Here is a 17813-nt window from a genome sequence, read left to right on the forward strand (position 1 = left end):
ATCAGCAGATATCCTAGGGGAATAATGTCTCTATATGCAGGGGTCACCCTTCAGATTTCCTTCTGTTTCATCTTAGCACAATAACTGCTTACGGTTTTATTGACTCTCTAATGCTTCAAAGATACTTTTTATACCTCTGTCAAAAATTTTTAACTGTCCTCAGAGGTAAGGTTGTCTAACTCACTAGTCTTTTATTTCCAGAAGTTAATGCCTCAAAAATCTCTGCTGGCTTTTCTTCGCTGTTCTCCATTTCTCCCACTCTTTCCCTCTTCTCTCTTCTACCCCCCATCCCTCTTCTTTCTTTTTTTCTGGTGGAAAAGGTGGATGATGTGAAAAGATGGGGAATTCCAGCATAGCAATTATTGTAAAAAGACCACCTAGTTTTATTCGAGAAAAGAAAAATACAAGAATTGAAGAATGTGTTAGGTGGGCTTAAGAGAAGACTGACTACACATAGCAGAGTGAAGAATCACTGAACTTGATGATAGGATAATAGAAAGTATCCAAACTGAAAACAAAAAAAGAGAGACAAAGAAAACAGGAGATCATGCCACTGCACTCCAGACTGGGAGATAGAGCGAGACTGTCTCAAAAAAAAAAAAAAAAAAAAAAAAAAGTAAAGAAAAGAAATGAAAAAGGAAACAGAGTAAAAAAAAAAAAAAAAAAAAAAAAAAAGAGAGAACAGAGTCCGAGATCTGTGAGACAACATCAAATAATGTAACTGATAAGTAAAGGAGAGGTGAAAGAGAATTGGGAAAAAGAAATATCTGAAGAGAGAATAGCTATGAACATAAAGCCTTTAAGAAAAGTGTCAGTAAATAGCTCCTCAGTGACTTGCAAGCAAAACAAACACAAAGAAAAACATGTGCTTCCCCTTTTACCTTTCCCCACCTAGACCTCAACTTCCACTATATCATGACCTATGGTGATTGAACGAAATGACAATTTCTTACAGATAAGCTTCCACCTTTTTTGTTTCCTCTTCTCTCTCTCTCTCTCAAACTCTTACCTTCTTTTTCCTAAGGTACCATGGATACTTTCTATCTTGGTCAGGATATGGTGATTAATTTTATTTCTGTATATACAAATAATTGAACATATTAAGAAAGAACATTTAAGAACAGATTCAAAGAGAATATTTTTCCTATGTTACCCTTGTTGTGTAATAGTATAGGGAACTTCAAATTTTCAGTCTCAAACTATAGCTCTATCTTTCAGATTTGGCATCTAACAGTGACAGATGGCAATGTTAAAAATAAATAGAACATTCAAGTTGTTTATACCGTAGGCAAAGACAGTTTTAAAGTGTGAAACAAGCCCAAGGCTGACAGAATTCACATTATCCTTTTCAAAATGTATTAAGAATGCACATTTTAGCTGGGCACAGTGGCTCATGCCTGCAATCCCAGCACTTTGGGAAGCTAAGGTAGGCGGATCACCCGAGGTCAGGAGTTCGAGACCAGCTGGTCTAGATGATGAAACCTCACCTCTACTAAAAATACAAAAATTGGCAGGGCATGGCGGCATGTGCCTGTAATCCCAGCTACTCAGGAGACAGAGGCAGGAGAATTGCTTGAGCCTGGGAGGCGGAGGTTACAGTGAGCCAAGATCACGCCATCGCACTCCAGCCTGGGTGACAGAGCAAGACTCCGTCAAAAAAAAAAAAAAAAAAAAAAAAGCACATTTCCTTATGCTAACTCTGCAATGCTGCTCACAAAAGACAAAATATTAGCTTTTGAAGGTATACAAGGTTTTTCTTGGTCATTCTTAATTTAGAAATAACAATGCTATGCAGGTCTACAAATACAAACCTGTTTTCCAGAGCTATCAGTAACTGATCAATAACTGATTTCCCAATACTAACTTTCTGGAGGTTATCCCTACTTGAAGTGTCACTTCTCCATTCAAAACACGAGAATGGGCCGGGTGTGGTGGCTCACGCCTGTAATCCCAGCACTTTGAGAGGCTGAGGTGGGTGGATCACCTGAGGCCGGGAGTTTCAGACCAGCCTCACCAACATGGAGAAAACCCATTTCTACTAAAAATACAAAAAAGTAGCCGGCATGGTGGCATATGCCTGTAATCCCAGCTACTGGGGAGGCTGAGGCTTGAACCCGGGAGGTGGAGGTTGCAGTGAGCTGAGATCGCACCATTTCACTCCAGCCTGGGCAACAAGAGCGAAACTCCATCTCAAAAAAGAAAAAAAGAGAAAGAGAAAGCACTTGATTGATACAGTTTATTTTAATGCCAATATTAGGCTAAGTTTTAAAAACTCAGTTTATAGTACATCTGAGTCAATACTATCAAAGATGAGACATAACAACTAATATAAGTTAAGCTTACACCACAGAAAGATGGATAAAAATAATGTGCAGGAAATTAAATGTTTGATGCTGAATTTAGTAACTTCAAAATAATGACCATAAAAACCCATGATAATCTCAATAGATGAATAAAAGCCTTCGGAAAAATTCCTACACCCTATTTATAAACACTTAGCACACGAGAAACAGAAGGGAACTTTCTCAACCCTGATAAAGGACATCTATGAAACCCCCTAATATCCTACTTAATGGTAAAAGACTAGATGCACTCCCCTAAGATCAGGAACAAGACACGGATGCTTGCACTTGAGATTTATATTTAATATTGTATTGGAGGTTCTCACAAGGACCACTGGGCAAGAATAATAAAAAGACATCCAGATTGGAAGGGAAGAAGTAAAAAGTTCCTACTGCAGATGCCATAATCTTGTATACAGAAAATCCCAAGGAATCCACTACGAAACTGTTAGAACTAATAAACAGTTCAACAAGGCTTCAAAATATAACATCCACATACAAAAATTATATTCCTATGGACTTCCCATGAACAGTAAGAAAATGAAATGTTAAAATTCCCAGTACCATAGCATTAAAAAGAATTGAACATATTTATAAAGAAACTCAACAAAAGATATATAAAACTTATACTCTGAAAACTACAAAATATTGAAACAAATTAAAGAATGTCTAAACTGACTGGGCCTAGTGGCTCATGCCTATAATCCCAGTACTTTTGGAGGCTCATGCGGGAGGATCACTTAAGGCCAGGAGTTCAGGACCAGCCTACGCAACATAGTGAGATATTGCTACAAAAAACTAAAAAATTAGCCTGGCACAGTGGCACATGCCTGTAGTCCTAGCTACTAAGGAGGCTGAGGTGGAAAGATGCATTGAGCCCAGGAGTTTGGGGAGCTGTGAACTATGATCACACCATGGCACTCCAGCCTGGGCAACAAAGCAAGACACTGTCTCTAAAGAAAAAAATTAAAAATACAAAAGAGTATCTAAATAAATAGAAAAACATCCTATGTTCAGGGATTAGAAGACTTAATATTGTTAATAGTATCCCAAGTTGATCTACAGGTTCAATATATTCTCTATCAGAATCCCATCCTACTCTGTAGAAACTGATAAGCTGATTCTAAACCCATATGGAATTGCAAGGGGCTCAGAAAAACCAAATCAACCCTTAAAAAGAAGAAAAAGGTAGGAAGACTTATATTCCCCACTGCAAAACTTACTACAAAACAACAGTAATCAAAACAGGGTAGTACTGGCATAAGAAGAGACATATAGAGGCTGGACGTGGTGGTTCACACCTGTAATCCCAGCACTTTGGGGGGCTGAGGTGGGCAGATCACGAGGTCAGGAGTTCAAGATCAGCCTGGCCAACATAATGAAACCCTGTCTCTACCAAAAATATAAAAATTATCTGGGTGTGGTGGCACACACTTGTAATCCCAGCTACTCGGGAGACTGAGGCAGGAGAATTGATTGAACACAGGAGGCGGAGGTTGCAGTGAGCTGAGATGGCACCACTGCACTCCAACCTGGGTGACAGAGTGAGACTCTGCCTCAAAAAAAAAACAAACAAAAAAAGGCATATAGATCATTGGAAAAGAACTGGAAGTCCAGGAATAAACCTAGGGTCAATTGTGTCTAGGGTCAATTTATTTTTCCAAGGGTATCAAGATAATTCAACAGGAAAGAAATAATCTTTTCAACAAACAGTGCTAGAACAATTGGATAACCTCATGAAGTTGGACCCCTGCCTCATCACTATACACAGAAATTAACTTTAAAAAATGGGTCATAAACTAACATGTAACATCTAAAACTATAAACCTCTCAGAAGAAAACATAGGAGTAAATCATGACTGTGGATTAGCCAAAGCCTTCTTAAATAAGGAATCAAAAGCATAAATGACAAAAGAAACATCAAAAGTATGCATCAATGGATACTATCAAAGAAAGTGAAAGATGAACCACAAAACAGGTGAAAATATTTGCAAATCACTATTATCTGGTAAATAATTTGTATCTAGAATATATGAGCAACATTTACAACTCGGTAACAAAAACACAAATAACCCAATTAAAAACTGGGCAAAAGCGGGAGGTTGAGGTGGGAGGATCACTTGAAACCAGGAGTTTGAGACCAATCTGGGCAACAAAGCAAGACCTTGTCTCTACAAAAAATTTAGAAATAAGCTGGGCACAATGGTGTGCACCTGTAATGTCAGTCATTCGGGAGGCTGAGTCAGAAGGATCATTTGAGGTCGGGAGTTGAGGGCTGCAGTGAGCTACGATCACAACGTTGCACTGCAGTCTGTGGTGACAGAGAAAGACCCTGTCTCGAAAAAAAAAAAAAAAAAGAAAGAAAAAGGTAGAAGAAAAAAAAAATAAGCAAGGATATGAATAGATACCCTCCAAAGAAGATGAACACATAGCCAATAAGGACATATAAAATGGCTAAACATTATTAGCCAAAAGCAAAATGCAAGTCAAATCCACAGTGAGATACTACTTCACAACTAAGAAGGCAATAATCAAAAAAATCCAGATAAAAACAAGTGTTGACAAGGATATGGAACAACTGGAAGTCTCATACACTGCTGGTGGAACTGTAAAATGGTACAGCTACACCAATGGTGCAGCTGACAGTTCTTCAAAGGTTAAACATAGTTACCATATGACCCAGCAATTCCACACCTGGACATATACCCAAGAGAAATCAAAACACATCCACATACAATATTGTATATGAATATTCAAAGTAGCTAAAAATGGAAACAACTCCAAATGAATTAACAAATAAAATGTGGTGTATGCATATAATGAAATGTTATCCAGCCATTAAAAAAGAAGGAATTAAAACAGAAGTACTGATACACGCCACTGCACAGGTGTATCTTGAAAACACTATGCTAAGTAAAAGAAGCCCATCACGAAAGACCACATTCTATATTATTCCATTTATACAAAATGTCCAAAATAGGGAAATCAATAAAGACAGAAAGTAGACAAGTGGTCGTTTAGGGCTGGGAGTAGTATGCAGGGAGCAGTGTCTGTTAATGGATAAGGGATTTCTTTATGAAGTGATGAAGGTGCTCTAAAATTAACTGTGGTGATGGCTGTACAACTCTGTTACACAATTTAAAGGGTAAATTGCACGATATGTGAATTTTATCTCAATAAAGCTGAGTTTTCAAAAAGTTAAGTTTAAAATAATGCCATATTTTTAAAAAGAATGAAATCTACAGTTACTAACGAAGATTTACCGAACCAGTACCCACTTAGTTTTTTAAAAAAGTTTACCCAAGACGGATAAAATTGCTTTGAAAAGAACTGAGAATCCTGACTCAAGCAGCGCTGCAGAAAACACTGTTGTGAAGCATCTCCTCTACTGAGCAATAAAGTCCGTCTAAAATAAACAAATTCCAATGAGAGAAATGGGAACAATGACTCCCTAGTCTCCTATGAAGAAATAAGCTTTGAAAGGTATTATTACCCTTTACTTAAATACTATTAGCAAAGATTGTTCGATGTAAGCTTTGGGAGCACAAGTGAGAAAATACCAAAAGAGCAAAGAATAACTTTTTTTTTTTTTCCTTAACTCTTACATACAGGTCCTAAAACTAGAAAATACTACTATAAGGAAAACAGTTCAAATAAATTCTGAGGCCCAGAAATTTTTTCTTCTCCTTTTACTGGGAGGTGGGAAAGGACAGAAGAAATGTAATATAGCTAGGAAAAATAAGTTGGATGACTCCCTCTTCTCTTCAAAATGTTTTAGACTTTGTTTGTATTTTTTTTTAATTGACATCATCAAAAAGTTCCAGACGAGGCATTCTGTTGAATCTTCCCAAAACTAAATCACCTCAATAAATACCAAAATTCCCATTTTCTTGATTTTTATCCCCTTCAATAATGCTTACTTGTAATATATTCTACAGATTTATGTAGCACTGTAAGTATACTATATAAGTAATAAGAAATGCTGTTTAAAATAGTTTTGATGTTCATATGCCCTTTTAAAATATACTTACTTTTCATTTATCAATTTCCAGTTAATCCTACAATTTCCATGTTAGTTCTTTAAACCTATTTTTTATCATTTTATTCATTAATAAGTTACACTGCTATGATGCAACTATAAAAGTCAATAATGACAAAGCTTAATGGAGCACACAGCTCTTTAAAATTGCCTAAAAATTTGAATGCATGTAAACCTTTTCAAAATAATCAACAGAGAAATAAGAATACATTTAAAAATCCAAATCATATAAAATTAAGAATGTAGTATTATGTCAATAAATGCAAAAATAGCAAAACAAGCTAAATACTTGACTGACAGAAAATCTGTGTCTTCAAGCAGTTTATAAAATAACTACACTAGTGAAAAAAATGTACTCACCTGGTTTTGGCACTGAGTTGGTCACTGACTGGGGAACTTTTTGGTTAATTAACTCAACACAGTGTCCAGGAAAGAGTCCCACCTGATGAAAAGCAACAAAGAAAGGAGTCTAAACCAGCAAACAGACCAATTTGTGAACACTGCCAACTGAATTCCAGTAATGTATTCTACAGTCCCTCCCAAATGATTCTATTATTCCAAGACTCTTTAAACAGATGATGCCTATTACACAAACAAATAATAAAACAATCTGTTGCTATGAGTACATAGAGTTATCTGTTTTATTTGTCCAAATATCTAAGTCTGCTTTTTTCCTTTTAGTTTTTAATTTCCCAATCTTTTCTTACATGAATTAAAATATTTAGTCTGATAATGAGCTATGCATGCAAGTAGGTAAAATGTCATAATTTAATAATGTGCTTTACTGAAATCTCAATCCAGTTATGTTGATATCTGTTGCCAACTTATGTTTATTGTCTTCTCTATGGGTTTTTTAAATCAACACTAAGCCACAACTCAAACTTTTTGTGAACTTTCTCTTCACTCTCCCCCAGGTTTCATTAAAAAAAAAAAAAAAAAAAAAAAAAAAAAGAAGACATGACTGAAACAAATGTGTAAAATAATATCTCATTTAAAATCTTGGTATTCAATGCTTTTAAAAACTAGTAGTGCATGGATAAGAGGGAAAGCAAGAAAGAAGAAAACAGCCAATCTCAGCAGGTCAACAGACTCTGGCTTTGAGGAACACACCACAGTGACCTAGTAGTGGAACCGCAGGCATTGTTTTTGGAATTCTAACAAGCCGTATTAGGAAAATGCTGAGTTCCAGATCATCTAGAGATACTGTATAGCCAAAAGGATAAATACCAAGATAAACAGCCTGGAAACAAAAGCAAAAAGGAAATCTTTATCAATATTTATAGATGTTTCCTTAGATAAAAATATAAATGGGCTGCCATGCAGCAGATGTTAAAGCTGAAATATGAAAACTACATCACTTTGTATATCCCTCTGTTGACAGACTCTGGGGAAGAATGGAATAGTTTTCCAAGAGTATGATTCATCATCAAGTTCCGAGCTGTATAATTTCCATCTGTGTGAAATTATTTTCACATACTCATTTGCTACATTCTTATTTCAATTTCTAGATCCATATTCTATGGTAGTTCTTAAAATTATGAAGATATAAACCGGTTATCATGAGCTGAAAAGGGTTATTAACAGATTATCAGTTTCTTTTATTTGTTTGTTTTTGAGACAGGGTCTCATTCTGTCACCCAGGCTGAAGTAGTGACACAATCTAGGCTCACTGCAGCCTCAATCTCCCAGGCTCAAGCAATTCTTGCACCTCAGCCTCCTGAGTAGCTGGGACTCTGGGCATGCACCAGCTCACCTGGCTAATTTTGTTTATTTTTTGTAGAGATGAGGTATCATTATCAGATGATCAGTTTTGTTCACCAGATGTGATTTTGGGATTCCTACGCACTGCCTTCCAAAATGATGCTTTAGGTATTTGTTTTATTGGTGAAATTCTTTAATATATTCTACTCAACTCCCTATTTTATTAAATAAGCAGAAATTCCTCCAAGACTGATTAGAACCAGGTAGGAGTCAACTTAAAAAAATCTTCATTGTTTTTCTTACACAAGTCAGTTATGAGAAGGGATATGGGGCATGGTTATCAGCGTAGCCTCACGTAAGTGTTCCACCCTTCATAAAAGGGTTTGGAAAGTGATTACAAAAGCCCCAGGTTCTAAATTAAACAGATGTATACAAAAATGCATTTGTAAATAATCTCTGTTTTTACAAGTCTTTGCAACAAACTGTCACTTTGGTCTCCAGCAGAGAGAGCTGGAGAAGTGGAGCTTCCAGATGTAGTCTCTGGTTTGAGTCCCAGCAATGGAGACCTTGATGCTATGAGCTCTGGAGACTCTCATGAAGAGGGGTTGGGGGGATGAAGCAGTAACTGGGAAACTCTCATGCCGAGGAGATGGGAGGTGCCCTGGAAATAGCTGCTTCATGAACTTAAGCCACGATGGATTTAATGTTAGCAGTCACTCCACAAAGTGGTGTGCTTCCGGGCATGCAAAGGCTAGAGACCTGCAAAAAGGTGGTTCCCAAGGCTGGGAAGATGAAACTATTTCAAGAGTGACTCTGAAAGAGACCCTGATGCCTGGAGGTTCCCTTCTGAAATCCAAACAATGTAGAAATATCTGCCTTGTTTCAGAATGTATGGAGCATAAAGTTCGTGTTTCTAAAAGAGCTCACCTGCAGCTGGCTTTCGCGTCTGAAATGACAGTGCTCTCCAAGCCGCAGGGCTGGAAATTAAACGTTCAATTCTACCTTGGTCCCAATTTAATGTCTGGTGCTCTCTGGATTGAGTTGAATATGTTCCGGCTTTGCAATTTCACTTGTGGTAAAGGCTCTAACATTTTCTATTTCTATGAAATTCTTTTCTTTTCTTTTCTTTTTTTTTTTTTTCGCGATGGAGTTTTGTTCTTGTTGCCCAGGCTGGAGTGCAACGGCACAACCTCGGCTCACTGTAACCTCTGCCTCCCAGGTTCAAGCGATTCTCCTGCCTCAGCCTCCCAAATAGCTGGGATTATAGGTATGCACCACCATGCCTGGCTAATTTTTTGTATTTTTAGTAGAGACAGGGTTTCTCTATGTTGGTCAGGCTGGTCGCGAACTCCCAACCTCAGGTGATCCACTCACCTCAGCCTCCCAAAGTGCTGGGATTACAGGCAAGAGCCACCACATCTGGCCTCTATGCAAATTTCTTGAAGGAGAATCGCCTGCATATTTCTTCTCTGCCTTCACAGAAGGCAGAGCTTCTTTCAAACTTAACTGAGGCATCAGCTGGTCTTTGGCTATGTTTCTTACCATGATTACTAACAAGAAGTTTGTGGCTTGGGTTCGTAAACTGTACTGTTTGCTACACTGATCTTCCCATACAGTAATTTTTAGTTTGTGAAAAAAAATTAACCCTCAGCTGAAATTAACACATAAGTTTTGTTTTTTTTTTTAACGAGTCTCAGATTTCAAAAATTGTAATAAAGTGGACAATCATTGGTTTTTCTATGCCCTTTTCAACTCTTGTAATTGAGTTTTCATCACGTTTTATATTAAAGTGGCTAACACATGACTACAAAAAAAAGTATCTGGGTTCAATCTTAAGTCTGCCACTTACTAGATTAGGTCTGTAACTTAGCCTCCTTGTGTTTTAGTCTCTTTGTATAAACATGGTAATAACAATGCCTATCTGATAAGGGTTGTGATGAGAATTAAGTGGATTAGTATAAATAAAATGCATAGAGTAAAATGCATTGGTTTGTTAACTGATGGTCTAGTAACAACATGATCTATTAACCACGGCAGCCTGTTTCATATATTATTCTTCCTGCCGCTGTGGCAATTTCTAAAGCTTTAACCCATTTATGGTGGAGGTTGCAAAATTTTTTTGTGAAAAATCAGACCTTGGCAATGACCTTGAGCAGTAGGATAGAAATAACTCCCACAGGCTTAGCGTTCCAATAATGAAACACTAGGCATAAATGGGTTAATGTATAAGTAAAATGCTATTATTATCCCAGTATTTGGCTACCAGAACCGCTAGAAGGCTCCAGCTCCTCCATCAAATGGATATTACACATAATGCCACCTTTTGTGTATATCTGCTTCAGCTTCCTGACTCTCAAATATCATTCTTTCTATAACATTCTAATTCATTTCAATATATAAACATCTGCAACTTGCCTATGAGAAAAGTCCAGATTCTAAACTTGACTCACCCATTCACTAGGTTCTGTGATGTAGAGCGAACTGCTTAACATCTCTTAGATTCCTAATTTGTAACGTTAGGGATAACACTACCTACACCTCAAGAGTTTATGTGAAAGTAACTAGCCTAGTTTCTAAGTTCAAATATCTTTTGGCAAAAAAAAAAAAAAAAAAAAGTTTTCCATCACTTCCTCACAAAGACTGAACAAAGAAAGCTTAATGTACTTCTCAGGGAACTATATCACATACATTAGTTACATTTTCACCTTTTAAATTCATCACAATGAATTAGGTTTAGGTATACAGGGAAATGCTACTGCATACTATACAGAGGTAGATCTACAGTAGGCTCACCTAATACCTAACTCCAATCCCTGCCCTCTTGTTTTACTTTATCATAAGTGTAATATCACTACTAGCTAAACTATACAGTTTCTCAGACTCCCTATATTCAGGTGAAGCCACGACACATGTAAACACAGCTCTGCTACCATCCTGTCTCCTCCGCTGTGCTGTGAGCATGTGAGCACAGGTGTCATGACTAGATCTGCAGTGGTCTTCACTTGACCATAAGTGAAAGGCTGAGAGAATCATTAAGCTGCTGACTCAGCACTAGACATCCACCATCTTTTCCGCTCAGTTTTTTGTTTCTTGAAGTCAAAATCACTCCTAACCATCAAGGAGGCTTTAAAAGAGTCAGTTTTATGAATTTGTGAAAGGCAAACAGATTCTATTTTACCATCACAAAATTTTCATCTTAAAAAATGGTGTTCTGTTGAAAATACTACACATGAGAATGGAACTAACCTTAAAAGTATAGTTAATGAACATTTACACTTTTCTGATGAATACTTCACCTAAGATTTCACCAAATAGTAACCACTTTGATAAAATGTCAAACGGTAAAAAGTGACTGGAACTCTGGAAATATGATCCATTAACTATGTCATCTTGTTTTGTATATTATTCTTTCTGCAGCTGTGGCAATTTCTAAAGCTTTAATGTACATGGCTGGAAAGGGAGAGCAGAATTGGGTATATTGGCAGGGGTCAAAATGAGACTCAACTCTAGGAACAGAATGGAAGATGGAGAAAAAGCCAGCATTGAGGGCCCATGATGGTAAAGAAGTAGGTAATAAAAACATAGTAACAGAAGGAAAAGAACAATGTAGAGACAAGGCTGGAAGAGGTTAGGAATGGTCTTGAAAAGAAGAGACCTTCCTGTTGACAGTTTTCACTCAAGTCTTTGAGATAAAGTGAAAAGCCACCAGACATGCTAATATATCCCATGGTGTGCTGATAAATGTTTAACAACTAGTTCTCCATGGAGGAAAGGCCTTGATTTCCAGTGTTCACAGTATAAATACTCCCATCATGGCTGGTTTCAAGCTAGATACAACTGAACACAAAATTGGAAAGAGAAGCAAAAGAGCACTCAGTTATACAGTATTGATAGCATACAGAGAGAGTAGCTGGAAAGGTCTTCAAGAGCATAAACGGTAAAATAATTACAAAAATATTTGATTATTACCTTTGTTTTTAATAAAATTCATTTCATTGTAAATGTACATATCTTAATTTTTAATAATGGCTGTTTTTAACAACTGTCCTACAAAATTTCACAGTTGGCTCCAGCTGACCACTGATGTATATCCATACACTTCGTCCTGTGCCTGTCCACCTCTAACAGCTCCTGGTAAATCAGTTTCTGGTGGCTTAGCAAGCATATGGCTCACCCTCTGACTCTAGGAGAACCAGGAGAGATGTAAAGGGAACGAACTGTAATCTGGTTTTTCTGATCTCCTTCTACCTTGGGGGATACTCAAACTAAAAAGAAAACCTGGTTTGGCTTCAAAAGTGAGTGTGTGTCCTGAAAAATACTTTGGCGTAACTTAAAGAGAATATGAGAAAAGAAACTACTGCAATAAAATAAGCCTGGAGCTTTGGAAACAGTAGAATTAACAACAGAACCTAATCCTAACTATAGTCTCTTTGAAGCAATCAACAAAAACCTAAAAAGGAATTCAACATAACAATCATGTGCTTATTGCTGACTTAAAAAAAAAAACTCTCTGCTATTGGTTTATTTATTTAATTTATGGCTAGTGAAACTTTAGCACTGTTGGCATAGCCAAACTTTTTAAAATTAAACTTAGTAGAAGCACTGCTCACTCCTAAAAATATACCACAGATTTTTCAATTGGAATTATTTGGCCTCAGAGTGTTAAAACTCCAGTTTTCCATTTTCTGACTACAACTTCCTCTCCTCTCAGGTCTCTAGTGTTGATGTTTTATAACAACAGAAGTTCACACAGAGTCATCCCATCCCTTTCATATTTCCCCCCTAAGGTCCTTATCCCCCCAATTCCAGGTTTTTTGTTTTGTTTGTTTGCTATCCAATATGGATCCTGTGATTAAGCATTTGTTTTAAATCAGTACCCTTAATTTCCTTGCAATATTAACTTCCTGCCAAACCAATTCAGCAAATCACCACAACTAAATCAATACAGTACCATATTTGCATGTCTGTGTACTGCTGCAGAAAAAAAAAAAATCACATCACTAAGGAGATTTGAACCAATACAAATTCATAGTCTATTGTCTAGAAATGCTAATTATTTTCTCCCCACTCCCGAAACATGCTTAAAGAACCTAATCTTCTTTACAGTCTCTGCCCAGTCTGACTCCCACAGCCTGCTAACACCATCCCAGCACAGCTGATCAAATAGACGTACGGTAAGTCAATGAGTCAATTAGTTTGTCTGCTATAATTTTGGAACTAGTTCCCAATCTTTAATTATCTCCACTGAATTGTCAGAATTAGGAAATATTTTTCCAAACAAAGAAGAGAAGAGACAAAAAAATAACAATTGCTACACACCAAAGGAAGCAAAAACCGGAAATAAGTTCCTCAGGTCCTTTCTTTTTAGTTCTGGTTCCATTTACTTATTGCCTAGTAATTCTTGCGTTGGGCTCTTTGAGATATTCCTACCAATCCCCCCACCTCCCACTCTCCTTGTATGTCCCCAAAAGCACAACATTGCTTCTGGTTTCTTTGCCTTGTTTATACTGTCTCCTTCAATGTCAACTCCCTAATTTCCATGTAAATAAAAAATTACTCTTGTAGCCGGATAAGCAGGTTTGAGAGTCAAAAACACAGCTAAAGATCAGGGTATAAATCTGAGAGCTGGGCATAAACATGGTTTTTAAAGTTGAGAAAGTAAGATAGCAAAGGACAAAAAGCGTAGAATAAGAAGGCAGTCCAACTCCAAACGTCAGAGGTACAGTAGAGCAGGGTGTCCTGGTAAAGGAGACTGTGTCAAGTCAGTTAAGAGAAAAGTGTCGGGAAAAAGAAAATCGGATACTAATGACAGTTTAAGTAAGGAGTAGTAAGGTATTTTTTTTTTTTTCATTAAGCCAAACAGAGACCACTAGTGATAAAAGAGAAGAATGAAAGGGTGAAGGGTTTAAGAATATATTTGTGATAGGTGAATGTAATCATGGCTCTAGAATCTGCAATGGAAAAGGAGGAGAGTGAAGGCAGGAAGTAATTGATGGGCGAAAACTGGGAGGAACAGTGGAATTATAATATTAAGCATAATATTGAGTATTGAACATAATTGTTTATTGTACAGCAAGTAGCTGGGGCGATTAAATTTCTTTTCCCAGTTGCCATAATACAATATCAACTAAGACAAACTAGATTACAGCTGCTTTAAAGTTTTAACTAATTTGTAATACCTTTCAGCCCTGGAAGGAGTAAGAAAGGATAGAGTAGGCATTGTAAGTGGAAAGACACATAGATAAAAAGACACAAGAGCAGAAAAGAGCAACTTGTGTACTAAGGGGGGAAATAATAGTTACATGTGGCGGAACATCCAGTTTCTAAAATAGAGCAGTGCAAAGTAAAACTGGTAAATAAGAATAAACTCGGAGATCCTAGATGATCTTGTATATCGTGACAAGGAGTTTTAAGTTCCTTCTGTAGGAAATAAAAGTGACAAATTCTGAGCAGAAAAAGCGCAGGAATAGGCATGTTCTAAAAGGAAAAGTATTAGCACTGTATACCTTTCAAGGTGTAAGGAAGGGAGGAAGAAAGAAGCAGTACAGCACTTTAGGAATTTGCAAAAATAGGCTAGGAAAGAGAATAAAACCTGCAGTGCATGACAACAGCATGAGGAAGCAAGGAGAGTATACGAATGTAAACAACACAGAGGTAGAAGAGACAGACATGATCAACTGGATTGGATGCATGAACACCATGAAGTCAAGAATGCTCCTGCAGCTTTTCTTTCCACCTTAACTGAGGTGTAGTTAACCCAAAGTAAACTGCACATATTTAAAATGCACATTTTGATAAAACACCCATGAAACTATTACCACAATCAAGATTATAATATATTCATCAACTCCAAAAGTTTCCTTGTATCTCTTTGTAATCCTTCCTTCCCCCACCCTCCCATCCCTGCTCCTCAGGCAACTACTCATCTACTTTTTATCACTATATATTAATTTCCATTTTCTATAATTTTACATAAGTGAAGTCTTCTATAATATACTCTTTCTTCTGTCTGCCTTCTTTCATGCAGCATATTTTTGAGGATCACCCATGTTGCTGTATTGATCAACTGTCTATTCCTTTCACTGCTAAGTAATACTCTATTGTATGGACACCACCACTTGTCAATCTGCTGCTGACAGATATTAGGGTTGTTTCCAGTTTTAAACTATGACATATAAAGATGCTATGAACATTCACGTATGAGTTTCTATATGGGCACAGGCTTTTCTCTCTCTAAACAGTTAGGTCATGTAGTAAGTGTACAGTAATTCCTCCCTTAACATCATGGACAGGTTCTTGGAAACTGTGACCTGACTTACTCTGTGCTGTGGGAACTTAATTCTCATTTATATCAATTAACCTATGATAAAATTGGTTTCATTAGACAGTATGTCATTTTGCTTAACGCTGCAGTTTCCAAGAACCAACTGACAACATTAAGTGATGACTTACTGAGTGTTTAACTTGAGAAACTGCTAAACTGTTTTCAAATTAGTTGTGGCATCTTACATTCCCACCAGCACTGTATGAGAATCCCAATTTCTCCACATCCTTGCAATTTTAATGACTATGAAGCAATACCTCATTGTTGTTTTAACTTATATTTCTCTAATGACTATTGATGCTGGATATCTATTTATGTGTTAATTTGCATTCATATATCCTTTTGGTGATATCTGCTCCAATCTTTTCCTATTTTTTAAATTGAATTGTTTTCTTCTCTAATTTTGAGAGTTTTTGTTTTTTAAAAAATAGCATCTCAATACGTTGCCCAGGCTGGCCTCAAATTCATGGGTTCAAGCAATCCTCCTGCCTCAGCCTCCCAAGTAGCTGGGACTACAGGCACATGCTACTGAGCTTGCCCAGTAAGAGTTCTTTGTATGTCCTGATACAAGTCCTTTATCAGATATAATCACTGCAAATATTTTCTCCCAGTCTGTGATACGTCTTTTTGTACTAGTAAATATGTCTTTCAAAGAGCAGAAGTTTTTTTAAAAAGTTAATTTTTTTATTATACTTTAAGTTCTGGGATATATGTGCAGAACGTGCATGTGTGTTACATAGGTATACATATGCCATGGTGGTTTGCTGCACACATCAACTAGTCATCTATATTAGGTATTTCTCCTGATGCTATCTGTTCCCCAGTCCCCCACCCCTCAACAGGCCCATGTGTGATGTTCCCCTCCCTGTGTCCATGTGTTCTCATTGTTCAACTCCTACTTATGAGTGAGAACACAAGGTGTTTGGTTTTCTGTTCCTGTGTTAGCTTGCTGAGAAGGATGGTTTCCGGTATCATCCATGTCCCTGCAAAAGACATGAACTCATCCTTTTTTATGGCTGTATAGTATTCCATGGTGTATATGTGCCACATTTTCTTTATTCAGTCTATCATTGATGGACATTTGGGTTGGTTCCAAGTCTTTGTTATTGTGAACAGTGCTGCAATAAACATACATGTGCATGTGTGTTTATAGTAGCATCATTTATAATCCTTTGGGTATATACCCAGTAATAGGATTGCTGGGTCAAATGGTATTTCTGGTTCTAGATCCTTGAGGAATTGCCACACTGTCTTCCACAATGGTTGAACTAATTTACACTCCACCAACAGTGTAAAAGCATTCCTATTCCTCCACATCCTCTCCAGCATCTGTTGTCTCCAAACTTTTTAATTATTGCCATCCTAACTGGTATGGGATGGTATCTCATTGTGGTTTTGATTTGCATTTCTCTAATGACCAGTGATGATGAGCTTTTTCTCATGTTTGTTGGCCGCATAAACGTCTTCTTTTGCGAAGTGTCTGTTCATATCCTTTGCCCACTTTTTCATGGGGCTGTTTTTTTTTCTTGCAAATTTAAGAGCAGAAGTTTTAAATTTTGATGAAATTAAATTATTTTTATGAATTGTTCTTCTGATGTCACATTTAAGAAATATTTGCCTAATCCAAAGCCACAAAAGTTTTCTCCTATGTTTTCTTCTTGAAGTTGTATAGTTTACACTTTATAAACATTTAGGTATATGGGCCGGGCGCGGTGGCTCACGCCTGTAATCCCAGCACTCTGGGAGGCCGAGGTGGGCAGATCACAAGGTCAGGAGATCATCCTGGCTAACATGGTGAAACCCTGTCTCTACTAAAAATACAAAAATTAGCTGGCTGTGGTTGCCTGCGCCTATAGTCCCAACCACTTGGGAAGCTGAAGTGGGAGAATCTCTTGAGCCCAGGAGGCGAAGGTTGCAGTGAGCCGAGATTGGGCCATTGCATTCCAGCCTGGTCACAGAGCAAGATTCTGTCTCAAAAAAAGAGAGAGAGAGAGACAGAGAGAGAGAGAGAGAGGCATCTTCGCCTAATCCAAAGCCACAAGAGTTTTCTCCTACGTTTTCTTCCTGAAGCTGTATAGTTTACACTTCATAAGCATCTGGGTATATTATCCATTTTGAGTTAATTCTTGTAGATGGTAAAAGAAATAAAGTTTATGTTGGAGACATATGGATATCCAAGTGTTCCACTGCCATTTGTAAACCAGACTGTATCTCTTCACTGAATTGCCTTTTGAACTTCACTGAAAGTCAGTTGTCCATGGGTACAACTGTATGTATGCATTTCAGGACTGTTTATTCTTTCCCACTGATCTACTTATCTATCTTTCCACCAATACCACACTCTCTTGAAACTGTAGCTTTGTAGTAAATCTTCAGTTAGTGTTAGTTCTCCAACTCTGTTCTTTTT

At 37.2% G+C, this 17813-nt stretch overlaps 1 protein-coding gene across 9 annotated transcripts in view; it reads right to left on the reverse strand.

Annotated features, from left to right (window-relative positions):
* ARHGAP32 (Rho GTPase activating protein 32) overlaps positions 1-17813 on the reverse strand; it is a 308498-nt gene that overhangs the window by 74280 nt on the left and 216405 nt on the right. For all 9 annotated transcript variants that reach the window (XM_050755922.1, XM_050755919.1, XM_050755917.1 and 6 more), the window contains one exon: positions 6742-6823. In XM_050755922.1, the coding sequence (XP_050611879.1) occupies positions 6742-6823 (82 nt within the window). The remainder of the gene's footprint in view (positions 1-6741; positions 6824-17813) is intronic.

The sequence above is a fragment of the Macaca thibetana genome, chromosome 14 (genome assembly GCF_024542745.1).
Source record: "Macaca thibetana thibetana isolate TM-01 chromosome 14, ASM2454274v1, whole genome shotgun sequence".
Lineage (NCBI taxonomy): Eukaryota > Metazoa > Chordata > Mammalia > Primates > Cercopithecidae > Macaca > Macaca thibetana.